General features: G+C 41.7%; 1 protein-coding gene across 1 annotated transcript in view; it reads left to right on the forward strand.

Moving 5' to 3' along the window:
- SLC24A2 (solute carrier family 24 member 2) overlaps nucleotides 1-26,390 on the forward strand; it is a 290,443-nt gene extending 264,053 nt beyond the window's left edge. Inside the window, 3 exon segments of the mRNA NM_001144094.3 lie at nucleotides 10,680-10,769; nucleotides 13,526-13,692; nucleotides 17,089-26,390. Of these exon segments, the coding sequence (NP_001137566.2) occupies nucleotides 10,680-10,769; nucleotides 13,526-13,692; nucleotides 17,089-17,338 (507 nt within the window). The 3' untranslated portion in view covers nucleotides 17,339-26,390.
- The last annotated feature ends 428 nt before the right edge of the window (nucleotides 26,391-26,818 follow it).

Here is a 26,818-nt window from a genome sequence, read left to right on the forward strand (position 1 = left end):
GGCAATCCACTCCAGTATTCTTGCCTGGAAAATCCCATGGACAGAGGAGCCTGGTAGGCTACAGTCCATGGGATCACAAAGAGTCGGACACAACTGAGTGACTTCACTTTCACTTTTCACTTTGATGCATTGGAGGAGGAAATGGCAACCCACTCCAGTATTCTTTCTTGGAGAATCCCAGGGACAGAGGAGCCTGATGGGCTGCCATCTGTGGGGTCGCACAGAGTCGGACACAACTGAAGCGACTTAGCAGCAGCAGCAGCTGCAGAACTATCTGGAGATTTCTTCGCTCATGTTTCTGGCACCTGAGCAGAGATGATTCAAAGTCTGGGCTCAGTTGGGATCATCCCCTAGAGAACCTATTGTGTGACTGGGGTTCCTCACTGTATGGCAGCATCAAGATAGTCAAATGTCTTTCATAAGAGGTCCTGGCTCCAAGAGTCAGTGTTCTTGCCACACAAGGAGAAGCTCCTTGTCTCTGGTTAGTCTAGTCTCAGCAGTCACACAGTCACTTCCACTGAACTCTACTAGTCAGAGCGATCATAAATCTGTCTAGGGCAACAAAATTATCAGTGTCCTACAGCATATGACACCCTTGATGGCAGCAATTTCAAAGAATTTGCAACCATGTTTTAAAACTACCACAGTGATTGTCTCTGCAAAGTGGAAATGAAGGTCTGAGGCAGAAGGGTGACTTGCATTTTGTTGACTGTTTGTGTACACAAATTACTCATTCAATTCAAAAAATAATTTAAAGCAATGCATTCGTGTGGTATAAATGCGTACATGTCTGATCTGCTCCCTCCAGTATTATCATTACCATAATGAATATTATTATCTTCCACGATTGTGTGCTGGGTGCTATGAACACAATACCATCTTACAATCAGCAAAGTATAGTCTGAGTGTAGATCAGCTTAAAAGAACATCCCCTCCAGTGTTGTCAAACTGGGTTCTTGGGCCACTGCCCCAAAAGGTGAAAGAACTAATGACAAATAAAGAAATAAAGAGAAACAGCTTCCCTTTTTTATTATGGGCCTTCACACATGTACTCATTCAACAAAAGTGTATATCTACTAATTTTATATATATATATATATATAGGCATAAGTAGAAAGAAACTTAGGCAAAAGGAGTTAACTAGCTCACGCCTGGTCACTTCCTAGGGCATGGAGCTGAGATTCACACCCAGGCCCATGTGACCACACAGCTTGGGCTCTTCCTCATATTTCTTGGTGCCAGAAGGTAAAAATACAAAAACATTGCTAAAAGCATTTGGAATAGAATACTGCAATAACATCCAGCATAATTTAGCATCCTTCTTCAAAAGCCCCGCGATGATCCCACTTTCCTCATTTGAAAAAGACTGGAGAAACATCCTGTCTCATTACTCTGTTCTGACCCAGAAATAAGCCAACCTGACAGAGAGCCTTGTCTTATCAAGTACAGGCCAGGAATGACCCCTCACATAAAGACCCCTGGCATTAGACATTTGCTAGGAATGGGTGAATGTAGCAGGTGTGGCTCATTTAAAGCACTATCTAGGTTTCTTTGTTCAAGATGCTGTTACAGAGCATCTGCTCTATACAAAGGCCTGGCTTCCTGGAAACCTGCAGCCAAATAGCTGGAATGCGTTCAGTTTCTTCTTGGCTCCCATCACAAGGACATTTCTGAGATGTACATGCTCACATGCACTCACTCACTCATTGCCTGTCTCTCCCTCTCTCTCTGTCACCACTGCTCTGCTATTTAGCTCAATGCTTTTGCTTAGCTCAGGGAGGAAAATGAGGGAGACAGACAGGGTTTTCTAAATCCCCACAGCAGATCTAGTGTGATATGGCCCAGAGCAGAGGGGCCTGGTTCACTAATAAGACTGATCAATGTTATAAAGCAGATAACCAACATGGACCTACTGTACAGCACAGAGGACTAGACTCAGTGTCTTATAATAACCCGTAAGGGAAGAGAATCTGAAGAATATATACACATAGTGTATATATATAGGACTGAATCACTGTACTGTACACTTGAAACATGATATTGTAAATCAATTCTACATCGATTTTTTAATTTAATAATAATTTTTTAAATAACTTTTAAAGAAAAGAGTGATCGATGTCAGTGTACAACTGCTGGAGCCATCAGGAAGACGTGCAGGAATGGGAGGAGGAGGTTGCCAGCGACTCAAGGTCCTGGAACCTCAGGGCTGGGTGGGACTCAGAGCAAAGGCTGGCAGAGTACTCGCTCCCTCTGTGATCCGAGTCAAGGAAGCTGTTAGGGAAGATCAGCGCTGTCAAGCAGGGACTCCTGGACCACAAACAGGACTCCACCATGGCTACAGTTAGACCTGCTCTGGCTGATGCCGTAATCCCCAGGGTGAAAAGCAAGCAGATGCAGCTGAACAGGATACTCCCCGTGCAGTGCCGCTGACTGGTCATTTGCTGAGCAGTACCCCACAGGAGCCAGCCCCCACAGCGTGTGCTGGGGTGGTTGGTGGGATTTTTCCCCACTGTACCCCCAAGGGCCATTGCTGTGTGGACTGGATTTTTTTCTGTCTTTTCCTGAGTATACCATGTGCTGTTCCAAGCAGAAATGAGGCTTTTAGGTAGAACCTTGGGTGTTTGTAGATTTCCTCAGCAAATATTTATTAAACATATATTATGTGCCAGGCATCAGGCTTTATGCCCTAAAAGAGACATAAAGTCACATCAGTCACAATTCCTCTTTTTTTTTTTTTTAATGTTTTGGCCACACCACGCTGGCATGTGGGATCTTAGTTCCCCAACCAGGGATCAAACTCACATCCCCTGCATTGGAAGTGCAGAGTCTTAACCACTGGACCTCCAGGGAAGTCCCACAATTCCTATTTTTAAGTTGCTCTAAACTCAGTAGAGGAAACAAAGCACAGTCTTACTAGTGAGAGCTAGGACTTCATGCTCTCGCTAGGACTTCCCTGGTGGCTCAGATGGTAAAGCGTCTGTCTACAATGCGGAACACCTGGGTTCAATCCCTGGGTTGGGAAGATTCCCTGGAGAAGGAAATGACAACCCACTCCAGTATTCTTGCCTGGAAAATCCCATGGACAGAGGAGCCTGGTGCAGGCTACTGCCCGTGGGGTCGCAAAGAGTCGGACACGACTGAGCGACTTTACTTTCACTTTCACTAGAGGGAGCAGCTAGACTCAAACCCAGGTCTCCTGACTCTGGAGCAATCTCATGCTACCATGTTGACTGCAGTGGTTTTTCCCACGAGACACACGCATTGTGCGATCATGGGAAAGTCACATCTCAAATCTCGACCTCATATTTCCTCCTTTGTGAAATACGGGAGTGGAGGAAGATCTCTAAATTTCTGGCCAGCTTTAATGTTCTGTGATTCAGGAAACCATAGATAACCATCGATACAATAGTCCCAGTTTACTCTCAGAGCATACAGGCTTGAGTTACATGGTCACTCTTTGCATATATGGAATGCCAAACAAAACAAGCTTGCTGGTTGGTACAAAGGCCAGTAAGCAGCTTCTTGCTCACGCTCAGCTCAAGAGAGTTTCATTAGGTTTGATCTTGCATAAGTTAGCTTTTGTTGCATAACATCCCAAAACTTAGTGACTTAAAACAAGTATTCTTTTAGCCCATAATCCTCCGAGTTGGCAATGTGGCTGAGGCTTGGCCTGACAGTTCCACCTCTCACTTACATAGCTGGAGGCTGGAATGTCAGCTGGAACACCTTGATTCTGTTCCACGTGGTCTTCTGTCCTTAAGCAGTCTAGCCTGGGCTTATTCATATGACGGCCAAGTTCCAAGAGTAGTGAAAATGAAAGTCACAAAGCCACAAAGATCTAGTTTAGAGCCTGCATGCTGTCATTTCTACCACATTCTATTGGTCAGAGCAAGGCCTAAGGCCAGCCCCGATTCAAAAGCTTGGGAAACAGACCTTATCTCTCCATGGGAGGAATTGTAACGTGATATGGCCATTTTTTTCAGTCTGCCACTGTCCTCATGTCTTGCCACAGGGCCTCTTGAAAAATTACCCAGGGAGAGAAGAGACACTTGCTACTCCTCAGAGCCTGGTAGCTCTGCATCCTGAGTAGTTTTTGACTTACCCATGGAGATGAGCATCCTAAACCTTGACAATAATTACAATGAAAACAGGATTTTTTAAAATGTATACACATCTAGTTTCAGAGTAAATTATACCCCCACTTGTTTTTATTTCCACTTAATTTATATGCAAATTGTATGACAGTATTTGCTGAATTATGCATACTTTCAGCTCAGATAATTAATGTGGGTTTCACATTTATAGTTTTCTTAAATTAGTGGCTTTCTTTTAAAAGTCCAAGAACTGAAATGCAACCTTAATGTCTTTGATGAAAATTGAAAATAATAAAGGAAACAAAGACCCCCCAAAGTTATATTCTCTCATGGCCTAGGATGGGTGTTCTTCCAAAACAGGAATGCATGAGATACCAAAACACGACCCATCAGATCTAGGAAGGTACTTACAACTCACCCAGGATTTTGCAGTTTCTGTCATGCATTAGTTCACTCACCAAGTATTTATTATGTGTCTACTGTGAACCAAGGATGGTTCTAGCAAGGATGGAGTGATTGGGGCCCTGAGAGTTTGAGTGACCTGTCCAAGCAAGACCAGCTAATAAGAAGCAAAGCCAAGACTCTAAGCCAGATGTCTGAGGTCATTTTCACCTCCCTGAGTTTCAGTTTTTTCATGTCTTAAAAATCAAATTGAGGTTAATATTGTCTAATAACAACTCCCATTACTATCTGAGCACTTGTTCCATGCAAGGAATTTGATAGACATTTCATCTGCATGAAATCCTCAATACAACTAGATATTGTTATTCCCCTCATTTTACAGAAACTGAGACATAGAGAGATGAAATAGTTTGTCTCAGGGCACATTGCTGGTAATTGACAAGCAAGGATTACTACTGGTCATAGTAATCCAGAGACCATACTTTCAATCTTTAACAGGATTGCTTTGAAGAACTTTGTTAAATATGTATGCCCCAGAACCTTGCACAGAGGAGATGCTCGGTGAAAAATTTTTTTTTAAATTAAATAAGTAGATGGCAAATTTGTGCCACCAGCTAGTGTCCAGCAATGTTTTCTAAGCCAAGAAAGTATCATTCTGATGTACTAAAAACTTCTAATGAGAACATTAGCTATCAATTATACAAGTAAACCATTACATTGGGAACAAAATGGACACATGTGCCAGCCAGCACATGGACACAATTTGCTTTCTGCTAATTGGTGTGAGGCCCATCCCACCAGATGTCAGAATGAGCCACCATTACAAACCAGGAATTGACACACCAGACCTTGGCTTGAAGAGCTCTTTCTTCCTTGCAATGAGTATTAAGTGTTAGTTGCTCAGTCATGTACAACTCTGTGTGACCCTGTGGACTGCAGCCTGCCAGGCATCTCTGCCCAAGGGATTCTCCAGGCAAGAACACTGGAGTGGGTTGCCATTCCCTTCTCCAGGGGATCTTCCCAACCCAGGGATCGAACCCAGGTCTCCAGCATTGCAGGCATATTCTTTTACCCACTGAGCCACCAGGGAAGCCTTCCAATGAGACTGGTAACTAAATAACTGTACAGGTTCTACTGGGCAGTGATAACTGGAATGAGTCCATAGAGTCCAAAGAAGGGGAATAATCCAGAAAAAAATGAAAGAAGGAATTACCTGGGCTGTGAAATTGGAAATGATAAGGTACTTTGATGGTCCAGAAACACTTAGCCAAACTGCTGATGCATGAAAAGTTGATGCTTCCAAAGAAAGAACTGTATGGGAGGCTGGGTGAGGCAGATGGTCGTACAGCTGGAATGCTAGTCTGTATTTCCCTGATGTTCTTTATTTTCTGACATTCAGAGCACAAGCTAGTATTATGATGATAATGACCATTAAGTGTCCAAAGCTGGGTATATTTTGAGCATTATTGGCCCTGTCTTTTCTTTAGAAATGAATATAACCTGGATTCCTAACATCTAAGAATATGTGCTATATAGAGTCAGACAGACCTAGATTTAAATTTCATGTCTAGTTCAAGATCTAGGTACTGAATAGGTGCCCAGACTTTTCCTACCCCTAGTTAAGGATGAAGACCTGAAATTTTACAAAGAAAAATTATTTTTAATCTTTTTTTTCAATGAGCCCCTAATCCAACACTAGGTACATTTATATGTCAAATAATTACTAGTTAGCTTCTTGATTAAGACTTGTAAAAGATGATGCTGTGAAAGTGCTGCATTCAATATGTCAGCAAATTTGGAAAACTCAACAGTGGCCACAGGACTGGAAAAGGTCAGTTTTCATTCCAATCCCAAAGAAAGGCAATGCCAAAGAATACTCAAACTACCGCACAATTGCACTCATCTCACACGCTAGCAAAGTAATGCTCAAAATTCTCCAAACCAGGCTTCAGTAATACGTGAACCATGAACTTCCAGATGTTCAGGCTGGTTTTAGAAAAGGCAGAGGAACCAGAGATCAAATTGCCAACATCCGCTGGATCATGGAAAAAGCAAGAGAATTCCAGAAAAACATCTATTTCTGCTTTATTGACTATGCCAAAGCCTTGACTGTATGGATCACAATAAACTGTAGAAAATTCTAAAAGAGATGGGAATAACAGACCACCTGATCTGCCTCTTGAGAAACCTGTATGCAGGTCAGGAAGCAACAGTTAGAACTGGACACGGAACAACAGACTGGTTCCAAATAGGAAAAGGAGTACGTCAAGGCTGTATATTGTCACCCTGCTTATTTAACTTATATGCAGAGTACATCATGAGAAACGCTGGGCTGGAGGAAGCACAAGCTGGAATCAAGATTGCTGGGAAAATATCGATAACCTCAGATATGCAGATGAACACACCCCTATGGCAGAAAAGTAAAGAAGAACTAAAGAACCTCTTGATGAAAGTGAAAGAGGAGAGTGAAAAAGTTGGCTTAAAGCTCAATATTCAGAAGACTAAGATCATGTCATCTGGTCCTATCACTTCATAGCAAATAGATGGGGAAACAGTGGAAACAGTGTCAGACTTTATTTTTGGGGGGCTCCAAAATCACTGCAGATGGTGATTGCAGCCATGAAATTAAAAGACGCCTTACTCCTTGGAAGGAAAGTTATGACCAACCTAGACAGCATATTAAAAAGCAGAGACATAACTTTGTCAACAAAGGTCCCTCTAGTCAAGGCTATGGTTTTAATAGTAGTCATGTATGGATGTGAGTTGGACTATAAAGAAAGCTGAGTGCTTTATAAATAAAGAATTTATACTTTTGAACTGTGGTGTTGGAGAAGACTTTTGAGAGTCCCTTGGGACTGCAAGGAGATCCAACCAGTCCATCCTAAAGGAGATCAGTCCTAGATGTTCAATGGAAGGACTGATATTGAAGCTGAAACTCCAATACTTTGGCCAGCTGAGGCTAAGAGCTGCTCATTTGAAAAGACCCTGATGCTGGGAAAGATTTAGGGCAGGAGGAGAAGGGGATGACAGAGGATGAGGTGATTGGATGGTATCACTGACTCAATGGACATGAGTTGGGGTGAACTCCGGGAGTTGGTGATGGACAGGGAGGCCTGGCGTCCTGAGGTTCATGGGGTCGTGAAGAGTCGGACACAACTGAGCGACTGAACTGAGCTGAACTGAACTGAAGCATCAAATATGAATTACAGAGGTTTCCACTAATACATTGATTTGAACTGGCCCCTTTAAATCTTTAATTCAATTACTTATTTTCTGCCTCTTGACCGGGAATGTTTTATGCTTCAGGGATATTTTTCGGATGAGAAATATATTGAAATAATTTGATTCTGACTTGTGACACTATATCAATGAACAGATATGCAAATGTACAAAAACTTAAATAATAATAAAATAATATTTACATACTTAGTATGTTAACTAACCTGGAAAGGGGACAGTCTATGAAATGAGGACTCTCCCAGGATATCCAGTCCATGTGCCATGTTATAGTGTGGAGATTATACTCCATATCCTCCCAGAATGTTCAGAATCAAACTAAAAACAGGCTGCTGCTCAAACCACACTTGTGGCCCCACATCACAAGAGGGGCCCTTCTCTTCCCTATGACACAGCATGGCCGTGGGAGATAAAATGCTCATTACACCTAGGGTCCTGAAACAGTGACTTGTGACCAGAGGAAAAGAATGGAGACTCTAATCAGCTAAATGCCTTGCATGGGGAAACTTGGCACTGGCAATTCCAAGGCTCAGATAATCTCATCTCCAGCTGGAGCTACCTCCTTGCTTTAAAGGAATTTGCTTTTTGGACTTTTCTGATGGTCCAGTGGCTAAGTCTGTGCTCCCAGCACAGGAGGCCCAGGTTGGGTCCCTGGTCAGGGCTCAGATGATAGAGTATCTGCCTGCAATACAGGAGACCTGGGTTTAGTCCCTGGGTCAGGAAGATCCCCTGGAGAAGGGTAATGGCTACCCACCCCAGGATTCTTGCCTGGACAGAAGAGCCTGGCAGACTACAGTCCACAGGGTCACAAAGAGTCAAACATAACTGAGCAACTAACAGGGAACAAAGAACCTATATGCTACTGAAGATCCTGCGTGCCACAACTCAGACCCAGGGCAGCCAAATAAAAATAAACACATTTTTTTAAAAAAGGAATTTGCTTTCAAAGTAACTGTCTCAACCTCCACTTTGAAAATTGATTACTTTTTTCCCATAACCCGTTATATAGTACTCAGGTCCTCAGAAAGAGTCTGAGTCTGACATGTGAAAATATTTCAGCCAGATGTTTCAGGGGAAACATTTAAAAATAAGATTGTGGCTACTTACTGGGGTCTGATGTTTTTCCTCAGTTGAATCAAGAGCACTGGTCTTACAGACATCCATACTAACCAGTGGCCCAAGAAAAACCACAGCCATTGGAAGAAAGAAAATGATTCTTGTGAAATTTAACAGAACCATGTGAATGATAATGAAAACATATATTAAAAACTTGAACTAAGTACAGAGAACGCAAGCCTGTTTGGAGCGATAAGACTGTGTTTGTCATTATTGATATTCAAAAGATTACCGTGTACAGGTTTATCTTTTGCTGTTAATGAAGCTCTCAAAAGCTGTGGCAGAAGTGTTCTTTGTGACTGCCCAAGGTCAGCCCTTCAGACAAGTGAGATAGTATTCATCCAAGTCAACTACATTTATTTCTCTGGGCAGAACTGGATGGTATTATCAAAGCAAAAACTAAGATTGTCTCTAAAAGTGGAAAGCTTTGAAATAAAAAGTGTTTGGCAATAATAAGTGGCTCTCTAAGAATATTATGCTTTCTGAGCATGTTTTAAAGGATCCCAATTTGCAAAAAGAGCATCAGTAAGACACCACTACCATCCAACGCAAGCATGGATTTCCCTGTAGTGGGATCAATAAGAAACATTGCATTTTGCTATCTGATTTGGGCCGATGTTTGAAAGAAATTTGAAAAGTGCTCATCCTGTAAGCCTGAGATTGCACAAAGCCTAGGGCTAAAAGCCCAATTCCGTAGTTGGACATTACATAGTTAAGGGTAGAGAACAGGAGAGGAAACATTCCCAAGAGTGTCTACTCTGCGACTCCCGTGGAGAGCAGCGCAAGTGGGCATCTGCTACTTGTGTGGCTCCAGTATCTGAGAGACTGGCCATCCTCAGGAACCTGTATTAACTGTGGTGATAGCTTCTTCTCTGTGGCTTTTCCTCGTAATCCGCAGGGCTGTAAAATGAGCCCATTTGTTTTTGAAACTATTGATCTTTCTTGTTAAATGTAATTAATCCCATAGGCTTTCTGGCAGATGGATTATTATTAGGATACATGAGTCAAAGCGATAGAGACTGATTCTCATGAACTTGAAGAGGAGGTAGAAAAGGGAGCAGGAGAAGGAAGGGGGATATGGAGTACTGAGGGGTTGAAGGCAAGGTTGAGAAGCCAAGCCTTGGGAAAGGGCAGGAACAGAGAGCATCTGAGCACCCAGCAGTAGGAACAGACCTTCTCTTCAAAAGACTGCCATCTCAGGTGGGACGAACTAAGAGTTGCATTGACACATATACATTACCATATGTAAAATAGATAGCTAGTGGGAAGTTGCTGCATAACACAGGCAGCTTAGCCCAGTGCTCTGTGACAACCTAGAGGGGTGGAATGGGGGAGAAGTTCAAGAAGGAGGAGATGGATGTATACTTTCAGCTGATTTATGTTGTATGGCAGAAACCAACAACATTGTAAAGCAATATCATATAATTAAAAATAAATTTAAAAAAAAAGACTTCCCATCTCAGCAGCCAGTTTTATGATGGCTTGGCTTCAACCAATTTCACATTCCCGAGAGAAATCTTAATGTCCCAGCTCAACCAAGGGTTACTGATGGGTTTCCCCAGTGGCTCAGATGGTGAAGAATCTGCCTGCAATGCAGGAGACCTGGGTTTGATCTTTGGGTAGGGAAGATCCCCTGGAGAAGGGAATGGCAATCCACTCTAGTATTCTTGCCTGGAATATCCCCTAGACAGAGGAGCCTGGCAAGCTTCAGTCCATGGGGGTCGCAAAGAGTTGGAGATGACTGAGCGACTAACACTCTCACTTTTCACCAGGATGGCAGATCACCTCGGTTAGTACTCACACTCTCCCCTCTTCCTGGTTCTCTTGCAGTCATCAAGGAAGTTTTTTCCCATCACGTTTTTCGGCTCCATCTCCTGGATCGCCGTCTTCTCTTACTTGATGGTCTGGTGGGCACATCAGGTAAGACCTTGAGAAGGACACACATCTGCCTGGCTTTTCTCTTGGCTGCCAGGTGGCTCATCAGTGTGTTTGCTTTCTGAAACTGGCACAAGGGTATAGCAGCTGACACACATATTCCAGGACTAAAGGAATTCACTCCACTTAACTTTCCCTCATCTCCTGGCCTTTCTCTGCAGGGTGGAATCAAGTTGGCATAGCCCCAGACAGCTGTGTGGAGGAAAGGCAAGTCTATCCACAACTTGCCCTCTGCAGCCTGAAACCAGGCCAGCCCGGGCCTGGAGGAATGTCAGGGTTTTGCCTAGCTCTGCGACACTTCCTTTCACTTGGACAGCCACTCACCTCACGTTCTCATCAAACTGGCTCTTAGGAAAAGACGTGGAGACAAAATGGTCTCCTCTTTGAGCCTGAATTTACAAAAAATGATGACGTATTTCACTTTTACTACTTCTAACTCAATACCAGTCATAATGCCCATCACCAGAATAAACTCTCAGGAATTGTTTGTTGTAACACATGAAAGGAAAAAGGAGGTACAAAGGTCTTATGTTCGGTCTTATGTTCTCAGAGGTACTAACAGTTACCGTTATTGACTGAATGTGTACTGCCTGAATATGCACAATTCACCTCCCTTTGTCCTTCTACGTGGGTATAAATTCTGTGGGGCAGGTAATATTATTATCCACAGTTTACAGATAAGAGTTAAGCTTAGAGCTAATTAAAGTTGTTTTAAAAATAATCATAAGATACCACTTCACAACCATTAGGACAACTACAACCAAAAAGACAGACAATACCATTTGTTGATGAGGGTGTGGAGAAACAGGATTGCATATATTTTTCAAAACTCACAAAACCGTACACTTTTTTTAAAAGGGTGAATTTTCCTGTATGGAAATTACACCTTAATTTTTTTTAGAAAGAACATATGGCATCACTAACAAAATCCACTGAAAATATTGGCTGATAAACCAAGTGTTATTCCTACAATGTATTTCATATTATTCCTATCACAGTTATTTTACTGACATTGACTTCAGATTACTCTTCCTCAATATTTCCAAAAATCATTGGCCCCCTGAAAACATTCTGTTTGCCCCCAAGTCATTATTTTCTACATTCACGAGGAGACGTTTCCTAACAATATCCAACAGAAATCACCGCAGAAGTTTCAATCCCTGGGTCGGGAAGATCCCCTGGAGAAGGAAATGGTAACCCACTCCAGTATTCTCGCCTGGGAAATCCCATGGACAGAGGAGCCAGGCGGGCTACAGTCCATGAGGTCGCAAAGAGTCGGACACGATTGAGCACACCCGTTAAAAAAAGTTAAAAAGCTGTTTCTCAGCCTCCAGATTTCCAGGCTATGAATGTTTGCCATTTATAACATATATAATGGCCTTCTATAATAATTATTTTTATTCTTCCACGTACAGATAAAGAAAAAAAAGTGATTTTTTTCACTTACTGGAATGTATTGTTCCTATATATTTTTCTTTAGCCTTCCTCGAAAATATCCTACAAGCTTCGATCTTTTTCTTTACTTTTTAATGATTATCTTAATTCCACAGTCTTATTCTCTTTTCATTCTCTTGTAGAAAAATACAAACACAATCCCTGGAACAACTATAATTATCAAAAATAAAAAGCCCAGAAATACAGAATGCACAAAGAGAAGCCTTATTTGCCAATAATGAATGAGACGTTTCTCTTTCTTTTCACCAAAGAAATGTTTTTCTCTTTCAAAACATCCAGACAGCTGATCAAATAACAGATTCTGTTATTAAGTCTGTAGCACTAATTCTGTCATTTGCACCTTTGACCCGTAAAAGCTATAAATGATAGGAAGTGCACCATTTAGTGCTCAGCTATTTGTTATGCACAGGTTTGCCAATAATAGCTGGTTCCCACTAGCTTAAAAGCATAGTTGGGAGCTGCCTTTATTTGACGGTCACACCGCCCCAGAGCCTAGGGAACTGAACTAGTATACCTGCCCTCGTGGTTCACTGCTCTCCATTAGAAAGTGACAGCTACATGAACTATATGTCAATTACATCTCAATAAAACTGGAAGAAAAAGAAAGAAATTGAGGACCAAAGACATTGCCCAATTGGTCCAGTTAGCACTAAGTCAAGTACTTAATAAATGCCAGAGCCAGACTTGGAGCAAGGTCCTCTGATTTCCTAACTGTTGCTTTCAGCAAGTCCGCCTTGCTGACTTACAGTCCTATGTTACCAAACCCTAAAAATCCAAAATCAAGTTTTCTGTGGAAATGGTACAATCTAAAAATGTTTAAGAGTGGGTTACAGACAATAGGAGATGTTAAGGGAAAATGGGGACACTGGGTGTCAATTCTTAATCTACAATCATAAATTAAGGGGCACATTTGCTACACGATCTGGTGCCATTGTCAGGCACTGGCCCATGGGGCCAATGACCAATTGGCATTTATAACTCTGATCTTCTGCTTCCTCTGCCTGGTCTTGACAAAAATCAAATAGAGGCTGCATTCTAGTCTTCCAGAGCTCTTTTTTCAGATTACCTATTTAATCCTTGTGCCAACATTCCTGATCTCTTGGGTCTGAGTATCATTAAAATATAAATCTTTCTGTCAACAACTGTGGCTTATTCATTGTTATTATCTCAACACCCAGCACAGCACAGAGTAAGAATTCATTAAAAGGGAGTTGCATTGAAATGTTAGTGGTCTTGATGGTTTTGTGACTTCAAACACTCCTCTGTTTGCCCGTCATGGCTTTTAGGTTGGAGAGACAATTGGCATTAGTGAAGAGATCATGGGTCTGACCATTTTGGCCGCTGGGACTTCAATCCCTGACCTGATCACCAGTGTCATAGTGGCCCGGAAGGGACTTGGGGACATGGCCGTGTCCAGCTCTGTTGGAAGCAACATTTTTGACATCACCGTAGGGTGAGTAGAACTCATTATATAAAGGGTCACATCAACTCCACCACTGCCTTTGTCTTCTTGGAAGCTTGTGAAGTCATGACCGGTATCTCAGAGCCCAAAACCAACCCATACCAACAGAAAGAAAGGACTGGTAGTATCATTCAGTCTCACCAACTCCATTTTTTCATTTTCACAGAACTTCATGAAGAATAAGTTATCCCTGGACAGGGAGAAACACACACTTACATAGAGAGCGGGTGTTGTAGTAAATACTTTGAGAGAATTTCACCTAAAAAACGGCATTGGCTACATGTCATGAATATTCAACATTCATATGTGACTGAGATACTCTGGTAGTTTCACAGTACTTTTTTTTCCCATGTTCTAATTCTAATTAAAGTCCCCACCAGCCTCAGATGAGATTTGGAAAGCAGACTAAAACATAGGCCAGGAAAAAAATATCCCATCTCCTTCCTTGGAAAACACTGGCAGGTTTGACATTATCATTTCTTTATCCAAGCCGGTGAAGATACTCTAGGTTTTTTTGAAAGTCAGATAATGAGCTCTGTTCTTACAGTTAAGCAAGCTGAAATTCTCAATATGAATGATCTCTAAAGTGGATCTGACTGGGGAGAGAAGCTGTTACTTCTATCATTTCATTTAACATGTCCAAAGTAAAAGTAGTCTCAAAAGTAACCCCAAAAGGCAGTCCCCTGAGAAAGTAAGACATAGGATATTATCCTTGTGTTCCTAGAAGCACTGGCCTCTTGGCACTTGAGTTTGGAAGACCATTAAAAATGAATCTTTCTCATTGAACATCGTGTTCAACACTGTTCTCACTTATCCTTTCCATTACCTAATATATAGTTTTTCATTCAGTATCTACCACATATGCGGTACATACATTTTTGTCTGTCTCAGCCACACGTGAGGTGCGTTTATCATCCCCACTTTTCAGGTAAGGAAACTGAAGGACGCAGAGTTCACACAACGAGTAATGAGACAGCTGGGATTTGAGCAGCATCTATGCTCTCAAGCCCAGCATTATCTGAACATAAATTATCTGAACCCTGCTCTGAGCTTCACTGTCTGTCCCACTTTAGAGTTCAAAGGGGCCCTCTCCTGCCACACTGTCTTCCTTTGCTGGCATCTCTCCCTCGAGACCCCTCAGTGCTTGTCTGTCTGGAAAACTCCAGCTTACCCTTCCAGTGTCAACTCGTGTCCTGGTTTTCTGATTCCTTTAAGCCTGGCCTGGAGGCTCGTGCTCCTGTATACACTCTGTGTATCTGTAGCTCCCCCTCTGTCAAGGTCATGTATATCTGTCTGCTAGACTGTGAACTCCCCAAGAACAAGAACTCCCCAAAACCTAACACAATGTCTAATGCATGGCAGTGGCTTGGCACATGTGTGTAGAATGAATGGATGGATGAGTGAATGAATGCCTGAAAAGGTGTATTTTTAAAAAGAGGGACATCCCTGGTATAAACAAGTGTTTCTCAGTTCTACTGCCCACACATTTAAAGTAGTTTTCTTGGTCAATACCTTGTACAAATAGAAAGAAAATATTCTGTAGTATAAAAAGAGAAAATCTTACATGGGAAATGTTCTTTGAGATATATTTATCATGTTTTCAAAAAGTATTCTAGTGAATTACAAAATGCTTTTTGTTCACTGTTCTTAAATTATACATATGTTGTAACTTAAATGGGGGTTTAAAGAAAATCATCCTATGTTATAACTTAAATGGAGGTTTAAAGAAAATCATCCCTAATCCTAGTACCCCCAAACATTTAACTTTTGTGCATTTTTCTCTTAATATTTCACAAAGTTTTCTTAGTGAATAATCAGTTTTGCTCTGTTGGAGGGCTTTTATTTTTCCATTTTAAAGCCATTTATGCCTAGCAAAGAATAGGCCTCGAGTAAATTAGTAAGTCAGCCATTTTTCTAAGTTTCTTCATAGCTCTCATAATTAATATTCTACAGCTTCAAAATATTCAATCTTGTTACTTTCAGTTTAACCATTACCCTTTAGTAGGACCTTTGTATTTTTTCAGTTTTATGATAGCATGAGTGTTTTATGAAACTTTATAAAGAGAAACATCTCTTTAAATTATTTTATTAGGGTACATTTTTAAAGAAATATTGATGGATCAAAGATTGTAAATATTTCAATGGCTATTGATGTAGTATATTTTTCCAAAAGGTCTCTTCCAAGAATTTATACCAATTTACAATATTATTAGCAATATATTGAGTGTAACAGTTTCTCCATAGTCTTGGTAGCATTTTTTTTTTTAATTTTTAATTTAATAATTTTAAAACATGTGTTCCCCATCCTGAACCCTCCTCCCTCCTCCCTCCCCATACCATCCCTCTGGGTCGTCCCAGTGCACCAGCCCCAAGCATTTTCTTCTTGATACATACTCAAGGTAAAGGATTTAGAAATACACATAAAGCATAATACAAGCCAACATATAAGCATATATAAAACATAAATACAAACCAACACCTCTCTAATTCATTATTGAAATTAAATTGCTATTTTTATGTGTATCCCTTTTATAGAATCATATCATGGGCATTTGCCTGTATCATCTTAAGTTTATGATTTTAATAGCTATATAACATTACATTGACTTAACAGTTTGCTATTTAACTAACTGCCTGTTATATGAGATTAGGGTGTCCTGATGTTTCACTACTCAGAGTAACACTGGAATGATCATCTTTCTGAAAAAAGTTGCCTCTGCATTTTGAATTATTCCTTCTGCTTGATCCCTGACAACCAAACTGATAGGTCAGAAGTATTAAAAATGTTGTATTTGCCCCAAAGGGTTTTTACCTGTTTGTAGTTCTGTCAACCGCAGCTTCACCAGAATTGGATGTGTGCATGCGTGTGTCATTGTCAGTCTCTGTCTCCATTTAAAAAATAATAAGTTGGCCATTTTCACTGCTAATTTCTATACCCTTTTCAACATTTTATCATCTCCTCCTGTCACGCTGTACACATCCTCCAACTCATCTCTTTAGGGCTAAGGATAACACTTTAATCTTTGAAAGGAATCCAAAAAAAAATTGTTTCAAATCAAATTCAGACACATGTATAATTTTTTTTTAATTAAAATTGAATAAAAAAGTAAAAAAAAAAAAAAAAAGAAAGAAATCACCTGCAGCAACCTTTGATCTTATTTAACCAGAGAACAAATTCTCTCTGCTCTCCCTCATTCTGTCAGGAAATAAAGGTTTTTAAAGGTCACTTGACTTCCATATATGATCGCCTGGGCCAACCAGGTGCGAGTCATGGTGAACTTAACAGGACACTGGTTTCCGATCAGACCCCAAGCAGCTCATGTTCCATCCTGTGCCTTCCTCAGCGTGTCTGACTATGTCCCGTGTCTACGCTGCTTCTCCCCACAGGCTCCCGCTGCCCTGGCTCCTCTACACGGTCATTCACAGGTTCCAGCCCGTGGCCGTCAGCAGCAATGGGCTCTTCTGTGCCATCGTCCTCCTCTTCATCATGCTGCTCTTCGTCATCCTCTCCATCGCCCTCTGCAAATGGCGGATGAACAAAGTGCTGGGCTTCATCATGTTCGGCCTCTACTTTGTGTTCCTGGTGGTCAGCGTCCTCCTGGAAGACAGAATCCTCGTGTGCCCTGTCTCCATCTAGCAGGAAAAGCCATATCTTGAGCCAACAGCATGGACAGTCCCTCCCCGCTCTGGGTTGTAGGCTCTGTGACCTCCGGAGAAGAGGCAGCAGGCCCACAGCCTGGGGCTTTCTGAGCGTCCCTCCTTGGCGGATTTGACGAGGGATGGATTTGCGCAGGGCCAGCTCATTTCATGGGGCTGCTCCCACCCTTGCCTCCTGCAGCAGCTCCATTCAAGTGACAAACAGATCCCCGCGTCTGGGGCTTCTCAGCCTGCATCGCTGACAGGTACTCCTTGCTGGTCAGAGGTATATTCGTCATAATGATGCAAACAATGACAAAAGTGATATATATACATATAAAATATACATATTATATATAGATGCACCTGAACACACCCCTGCCTGTTCCTGTACTGATACCTCTCCTTCCACACCTAGAGAGTAGTCTATACCTGTATACAGACACAAAGAAAACTTATATATATATATATATGAAGTCATATGTATATATATATATATATATATGAATACAACTGCATCTTTTCAGGGACAGCTCTAATATATTTCTAGAACCTATTTGAAGAGGGGCATCAACCTTCAGTCTGAGCTTTACCTCTTAACTGCAAGAGGTGAGCTGAGAGAATCATTGCTGTGAACTTCAGCCTACCTTGGACATATTGGGATTCTGCCTGGTATGACGGCTGTTTAAGGAATATATGTTGCAGGAGGTAGGACTGGGTGGAAAGGGTCCATAGAGAACCTAATATGAGCCCTCCAAAACATTCCCACAAGCCAAACTGGGAAGACCATCTGCCCAATCTAACTGAGGTACACTATCTGAAACCCACAGGGTTATTGGGACATCTGGAGGTAAAACCCAGGTTGGGCAGATGCTGGTTTGGGACAAGGGGGAGGTGACCAGGGTTGGGTTTGGGAGAGGTTGTTTGTTTTTTTATATAGTGCCCCAGCATGCAAGTAGAAAATATGATTGCAAACCAAATTAGTGCTCTTCTAGGACAGCAAAACTATATAAACTGAACCTATATTGTTCCAATGCATGTCCCATTATCATCCAAAGAAGGGGGCACATTTAGCTGTAATTGTCATTCAGCCGTATCTTGATGCTAAGGTGCTTGAAGTATAATCAAAATGCCTGCCAAGAGAGCCTGGATATGCACTAAGAAATGCCATCCAGCAGAGGTGCTCAGTGGAACTTGCTCCCTAACGGTGTGGTTCTTTAAAGCATCTTCCAGTGTGGTCATCAAGGGCTTCAGTGGCTGAAGAAAGACATCACTCTTCCTCCAACCAGTAGAACTAGATTGACGCGGATCGGTACTGCGTGGACTGAGGCAGCTTAGAGCTGTTTGGAAAGGTGTTTGTTCACCAGGACGTTTTCTGGGTCCTCTGTCTGGTAGTTCCAGGACCAGGACTTGGTCTCTCCTGCCATGAGGGTCCCCACCAGGGAGTCTTTCCAGCTCACAGAGTGCACTGCAGACTATGCTCAACAGCCTCTTTACACTGGCTTCAAGCCAGTCACTCTGAGGTTCTGATTTCCAGAGCATTCATGGGACATTTTCATTTCATCCATTCAGTACTCACAAGTTCTGTTTGACACTTTGTATGATTTCTCAGGTCTATGGCAATAAAACCAACAGAGAAAAAGGTGAGGCAGACTAAATGAGTGAAAAATATGCAGTTTTTCATTTCCCCAAACCTTGCATCCTTATAATCATTTGAAAGTAAATAGAAGACACCCCTTATCGTGTAGCCCTCCTACATCTAAGTGGGCACACCCCGCGTCTGAGGACTACTCCACGTGATTTCCTCTCCCCAGTCTGTTGTGTCAGTGCTGCTGCTATGATCTTGCTGTGAGCGCATCCCTCCTAACACAGGGAGACAGAATGCAATGCTCACAACGGAGTAAAGATCAAGATCAAGCTCAGCATTCCTTCCACAAAACCTCAGCTCACCCTACACAGCACAGCAGTCACAGGCAGTGCCCACTGTTGCTCTTCCGAGTGGAGGCCCAATGGGAAAGCAAGAAGCCACAATGGCAGCAGCCAAGATGCTGGCCCAAAAGGCCAGCTTCCCAGTCTCTCCAGCTTTGCAAAATTGAGTGGTCAGTTGTATGAGAGAGAGATCCAGGTATCCTGCTTCAAGGGCAGGATTTTGTGTTGAGACAAGAATTTGTGCTGATTCCTTTGAAAGAGAAGGAACCAGTGAACATTGAGTTAGACACTCTGATGGCTTTCCCTGTGCGTTACTTGAAGGGGAGCAGAGTTGTTTGTTGTGTAAATATATATTATTGACTGGTTTGTTGTGTGAAAGAAGGATTGAATAGGTGACTGACTCAGCAGCAGATAAACTGTGTAAATCCAGAAAGGATGAGAGGTGTTGGGTGCAACCCTGTTCTTCTTCTGGCTCTTCCCTGCCTCCTGTCTGTCTTTCCTGTTCATTCTCAGCTCACGGTGAAGACTCGTACAAGCAGCCTGAAAGCGTTGACTTACCTGGGAGCTCCCTTCTGAAGGAGTGTTGTCAATCATGAAAATTGATTGCATTTGAGAAGATGCTATTTCCAAGCCCACTTCCCACCTCAAGGGTGTGGAGTGTCCGCTCGCTTGCCAGTATGCAGGCGTCTGTCCCCCATAAGGTGTCTGTGAGGTTATGTGCTGGGCTTGGCTAAACCCAGAGAGAAGACTATAGGTGCAACAGTGGATCTTTAAAAGCATTTGAATTATTACCATAATTATAAGAAAGAACTTTCCACAACATGGTTTTCTGAGTAGCTCATCCCTAGGGCCTGTATAAATACATATGTATCTTCATACCAAATCTATCTGTACACTGTATATCACTTACATCATCACCCTCTGACCCAATTATATTCAGAATTCAAAAGCAGGGAGCATCAAAGTTTGCCTTAGTGAAGGAAAAGGGAAGACATGCACACCAGTGACCAAAGGGAACATTTCCTCCTGCTCGCATGAGGTGTGCTTTGTCCACAAGGCCATCCAAACATCCACATAGGCACCTTTCTTGTATATTTTCTTGTTCCAAGAATATAGATTCACAGCCTTAGAGAAGTCGCCAGTCGTACCGCTAATGTGGATGTAGAGGCAAAGAATACACGATGGAAAAAATTCGTGTTTTTTTCATGGGGAAAAAACTTAGAGTACTGATAACCTCTTTGCTTTTCTGGAGCAGGGTATAAAATATCAAAAATTCAAGAGCCCACCTCTTACTTTTTGATCTAAAATAAACAAGCTGTCCCCAAGTGGCTCCCTTTACCTGCAGTGAACCAAGCAGGTCTTGCTTGCTGTCACCTCCCCTGACACCCTAGGCAGGCTCAGGACAGAACAACTTGGCTCGCGCTGAGAATACTCAAAAAGAACCTTCTCAGTTGCATCTTGGAATGCCCATGCTGAGTCCAGCTGCCTTCTGAACCTGACTAGACCCTAAAGAACTGAGGCTGGAGATGAGACGATCTGCAGGCAGCTTCCCAAATCTAAGCTGAGCCAGGCGGGGCAGATGAAGAAAACACAGCCATGCAGAGACTAAGGCAGAGGGATGTTATCAGTTTGGCCGATGCAGCAGAATTTCCTAAAGCCTTGCCCAGAAGATTATAAAAAGAGGCAGGGAACTGTTTCATATTCGGGGAAAATGCTTTGTAAGGCTTCTAACAGGTGTCAGCTGACAGGGGCCATTATAATTTATTTTCTAGGGAAGACGTGAATCAGGTGTTTGGAGGCCTTTCGGCTAAACACAGCTGCCTTGCCGATGAGACATTTGATAATATTAATGTACATCCCTGCTGGGCAGGGAAATTAAGCCCACTCCCCACCATTGCTTACAGCTCTTACACTCCCCTGTGACTGGAATGAGCTGTCAAGGGGAGCCCTGCCACCCCCAGACCACCTTAACAGAAAGCTGGCCAGGGATGTGACAGCAGCTAAAGCTGCTGGCCAGAAAGACAGCTGGAAAAGACGGGACTAATATTAACCACTCTGCTGAAATCGCTAATTGGCATATCTGACATGGGTCTAATGCCCATCTGAATCCAAGCATTTCAGAAAACTTCAATCTGCTTTCTTCTATACATATACCAACACACACACACGCACACACACAAGATTAAAAGCATGCCATGCTCCCTACACCTGGACAGATTGTTACTCTAATAATTAAGTGGCTGTAAGTAGCAGCTCTGCTGCTGCTGCTAAGTCACTTCAGTCGTATCTGACTCTGTGCGACCCCATAGACAGCAGCCCACCAGGCTCCCCATCCCTGGGATTCTCCAGGCAAGAACACTGGAGTGGGTTGCCATTTCCTTCTCCAATGCATGAAAGTGAAAAGTGAAAGTGAAGTCACTCAGTTATATCCGACTCTTCGCAACCCAATGGACTGTAGCCTACCAGGCTCCTCCATCCATGGAATTGTCCGGGCAAGAGTACTGGAGTGGGGTACTTCTCCAAGTAGCAGCTCTGTTCTAGAAGAAATAAAGGGAACCTGTTCTCATGGTGATTTCTGGAAAAATCAACTGTCTCCTGAAAACTTGTTTCAGAAGCTAATGTCCAGACTTGCTAAGCCAGATCTTACATAACCACTTGGCTTAATATTTTTAAAAGACTTATCCTCAACTCCTGAACCTCCCTCAGCAAGACTGTCTTCAATTAGTAGGTAACGGCTGGTCATGAAGAGAGTTAGTGCAAAATAATAAGGAAAAGGAAGAAATGGAGAATTAATTTACTTTTACTAGGATCCCCAAGAAAGCCAGTGTCCTGTTGAGATATATATATATATAGTGTTAAATAATGACAAATTTCAGGCTTTTTTTTCACACTGAAAGAAGTTTACATAAAGTCCCAGGAAAAAAAAAAAAATGTTCTCTGTCAAGAATGCCTTGGGAAGAAAGGTAAGGGCCTCCACTCTACTGCTCCTTGCCTTTGTAGCTTGGTGTTTAGTTTTTTAATCCCACAGCTTCCTATTCTTTGAAATACCTAGCTGACAAGAAAAGCAAGAAGACATACTCAAAGCCAGATGAACTCCTTCCTTATCAGGAGACGATCACGCTTGTGTTCCCCCCACTTCACGGGGAGCTTTAAAATGGCACTGACTTTGGCCAGATATCGCCGTGAGCATTTAGATGACTGTGGAGGACACAGGTGCGCTCCTGTTTGTTGAGGAAGTCGTGCACGCTTTCCACCTCGATGCCCGTAAACAGTGTGCTCACTGCCCCTCTCCCCACATTCCTCCCACCCGGGGCATCTCCTTGCCCGGCACCCCCTGGTTTCCATCATGGTCTTTGGTGGCACTTTTCTTTAAACAAAGTGAGAATAGGCAACAGGACCCAGAAATCCCCAAGTCAGCCAGGTTTTTTGGAAAAATCAGCCTGTAACTGTGACTGGATAGACAGCTCTATTCAAATCAGTGAACAAGTAGTGAGAGACGCTATGGAACACCAAATTAAGCTGAAGCCCTTCCACTAAATGATTGATTGACAGACTGAAACACCTTAAATAATTTTTTTAAAGGAGGTAAAAGACCTTGGTCTGAAAGAGTTCCATGGAATTTACCTTGAGTTTGCCAAAGGTTTAATTCTGTCAAGAGAGCTTGTTCAACCTATCACCCTGTTCCAAACAACAGCCCCTTTGTAGGAGGAATCCTTAGCACTGATGTTCCTGGTATAACCCAGACCCATCAACTGTTAACATTGACAGCCATCATGTCAGAGAAGTCTTCCTCCAGTTCACCCCTGACTCCCCAGGGAAATGAGTTTACCTTTTTTTTTTTTTTTTTCCGTCTGTTCAGCAGAAAAGAGCTGCATCTGGGCACTGTTCACTATTTACCCCTACAGAGCTGGGAGTCACCACTATGGGACCCTTCCTCTATTTTCATCCAAAGTATCTTTAGATTTTTATTTCTGAGTCTTTTTTTTCTAACCCTCAATAATTTTTAAATTCTTCTCTACTAAGCCTTTAAGATGCTTGATGTTGCTCTGAAATCAGGAACCTTTTGACTAATCGTGACACAAGTATAAGGTATGAAAAAGATGGAAGGACAGCCTCAGACCCAGTGTTTGCCCCCGTTTCAGGACCTCTCTGTGGCCCTTACCTTTTAGAAATTCGCACTTCGTTGCTAATTCACACTAACCTCGTATTCCCTGACTTCGTATCTTTCTGCAAGGCATTTGGGTGAAGCAAGCGTGTTTCTCAGCTTGCCTGGGTGCATTTGGTTGAGTGTTCTTACCTCCAGGAGCCCCTCTTCCCTGGGCCTTACTAAGTTTCAATCTGTTTCTTTCTAATCCCACTTCCAATTTTCAAGTCTAGGTTGGGCCGAGTGCTTACTCCCCTTCCGGGTTCTCACCACCAGCCTCCCCGCTTCACTTGTACCTGGCAACTCTAATGAGCTTTTCCTTCATCTTTGCATTAAGGTGAAGATAGAAAAATGCTAGCCCTGGGTCCCCAGCATCTTATGTTTTTTATAATCAACTGTTTCTTCAGGGTGGGGAATTCCTCCTCAATGATACTAAAATGTGTACAGAATTCACCACCACAAGAGACTAGAATCTCAACTACACCTTAAGAGCACCAGAGGGCCTCGACTCAATAAGTACTAATAGGCATTTGTCCTCTGGTGAAAAGTTGAGGCTCTGGTGAGGTCAAATTCATGCACTTAGTCTTTAAGGTCACAATCCTACACTCATTAAGAACTCAGAATGGGGGAGACAGCACTGGAGATCATTCAGAAACTCCGGATCTACACTTACCTGTGTTGATTTACCAAAAGGAATTTGCATTTTTGCTCTCAATAGGAAACGGGGGAAATGACTGGACTGCCTCTCATATCCCAGTCTTGCAGCACATTTACTTCCTTGTGTGGTGGGCTGGATGGGAATTGTAAGATCGTTGACTGGTGTCCTGGCCCGGGAAAATGGGCTGCAGTTCACCAAAAGGCTGGGAACTTGCTCCTGCATTCTCACATATTAGGTTGCACATTCCTTTATAGTGGATCTGAAAGTAACTAAGACTTTGAGACTGATAGTTCTTGAAAAACACTCAACTAAACAAAAGAGAATACTAATTTTTTAAATCATGTCATCACAAAAGAAAAAGAATGAATGTGTGGATGAAGCCTGCCTGAATCCCTGAATAAAATAATTTTAAGGATGAAATTACATGCATGAATTAAGAGTAGAAAATTCTTTGCCATTTAATTAAACAAATCTCTAATTCTTCTCATCAGGATAAAACTGAAGGACAATGGATGCCTTTTGGGTTTTTTAATTTTTTAATATTGCACTTTATAGTACTTCATAAGAGACAATTGTCTTAATTAAAGCCATAAAATACCAATAATACATATATTCAGGGCTTCTGAATATAGTCAATCAATAAGCAGTCCATGAGTCATTCCTGTTTTGTATTGTTTGTTGTAAATTGGAGTTTATCTGTTCTCTTTTTAAGGCATATAATTATTGTTCTAGACAATCCTAATCTACTGATAAAGTTTAGATGTGTACTTTAATAAAACTGAAAATCAAAGAAATTTTTCATTTCACAAAAACATTCTTCACTTTCAAAATAGCTTGTTAAATAGCAAGTTCTAATACTATAGTGGAAATATTTTCCTTTTTTAAGTTATAGATTTACTGTTTTTCAGGAATCCATTTGTTATGTAAAGCAAGGTTCACCCATAAGAAGAGTGAATGGATAATTAGCAAATATACACCTGGAAAATTTAAGGTTTGAGTTCTTATATAAATACAGGATGGGTCTAAGAAGTTCCCTTATAAAAATGGCAAATAGAGATATACAATTTATCAATAATTTATTCTGCCTAAATTATAAACCTTCCTTGGGAAAACATGTAAAACAGAAGAATTCATAATGCATTGGGGTTTTTTTCTTTTCTGCTAAACTACATAATTCCTGGCCCAGTATGGTAGACTACCTACATACGTATACATACAGATGTTCCCACAACTGAAAACTTTAATGTTATACTTCAACAGAATTTCTTATATGATTTGAGTAAAAGCTAAAAAGAATGGCTAAAAGGCACTTAAAAGCCTAGAAATATCAACCACCTGGGTACCTAAATTATCCATACAGAGTAAATAAGTGTGTTAAATTGACCAGCCCCATGAACTTTATGTTTAAGTGGCCATTTGCCCTAAAGAAAGATTGTCTGGACCTGGAGGGGATGATGCTTCTGTTGGGGGCTCTTTTGTGGTCAGAAGTGTTTCTTGAAAGTGCAGAGACTCTCCATCTGGACGAGGGGACCTCTGTTGGCATACAATTCTGTTGAATCCTGCACAGAGTTCATATGTGTGCCCTGCGTCTAGCCTGGATGTTTTTCTTCTGCTCCACTTTAAAAAAAAACTCCAGAAGCAACAGCTTCCATCTCCAAGCAATCTGCAGTCTCAAAAAAGCCATCACAGAGTAACCAAAACTATCTTCCTGGTTTAATGAAGTGGCTGCTAGCACTAAAGGAGAGGTAAATTATACTTTTGTTCTTTGCATCATGTTAAAACATAGAACAGGTTATCAACATTGACCCCAACATAGGCATTTGGCCTAGAACTTGCAAACTGTTTCTGGAACAGGTTATATTACAGATATCAGAATGCCATTTTTGTAAAGGGTCTTTTTAGGGATAGATGTCATCTCACGTTTCCTCCATTTACCTCCATTTTAAAGACGCACTTGCCCCTACAAGAATCCAGCCGATGCACTTCCAAATTACTTTTGTCGTTCTGTGTGTGTTTTGTTCAATATGAGCAAGTTTTCGCTGGCTGACAAGACGTATGGAAATTTTGCATCAGTTTATCCTCTGTGAATATGTCTGTACATAGATTGAAAGCTATATTTATTTGTAAATAGGCTGTTTGGAATAATATGTTTCTGTCACATGGACTTCACTCTGAAAAAGGGCGTTTCTTCACTGTGTTCATGTTACACTTTCCACACCTTTGTGCTTCTACTACTGGTAATCAACTCATAGAATATCTCACTTTATGTAACTAAGTCTCCCTGGTGTGAAAAGTAATAGAAATAAAACTATTGACTCAAAAGAAGTGTTGTTTTGGAATAATCCTTACCTTTGGCTAATTGAAACTCTCAAGATCTCAAGAAATTGACACACCATTGTAGACATTTCACTGCAAGGATTCAAAGGAACAGAGGGCAATCAGGACTTACTGTTCATTTTGACAACCATTTACTGAGTGTTGATTAATGTCATTTGATTTTTAAATTTCAGAGAGAATCTTGAGAACTGAAAGGACTACTCTAACAACTGGGTTTTAATTAATTAAACATATTGAAAATTATAAATTCAAAAGCCTAGTGTTCCCTAAGCCTTTATTTTTTTTCCTTTTTTTTTGTTTACTTTATTTTTTAACTTTACAATATTGTATTGGTTTTGCCATATATCGAAATGAATCCGCCACAGGTATACATGTGTTCCCCATCCTGAACCCTCCTCCCTCCTCCCTCCCCA

Source organism: Bos taurus, chromosome 8 (genome assembly GCF_002263795.3).
Source record: "Bos taurus isolate L1 Dominette 01449 registration number 42190680 breed Hereford chromosome 8, ARS-UCD2.0, whole genome shotgun sequence".
Taxonomy (NCBI): domain Eukaryota; kingdom Metazoa; phylum Chordata; class Mammalia; order Artiodactyla; family Bovidae; genus Bos; species Bos taurus.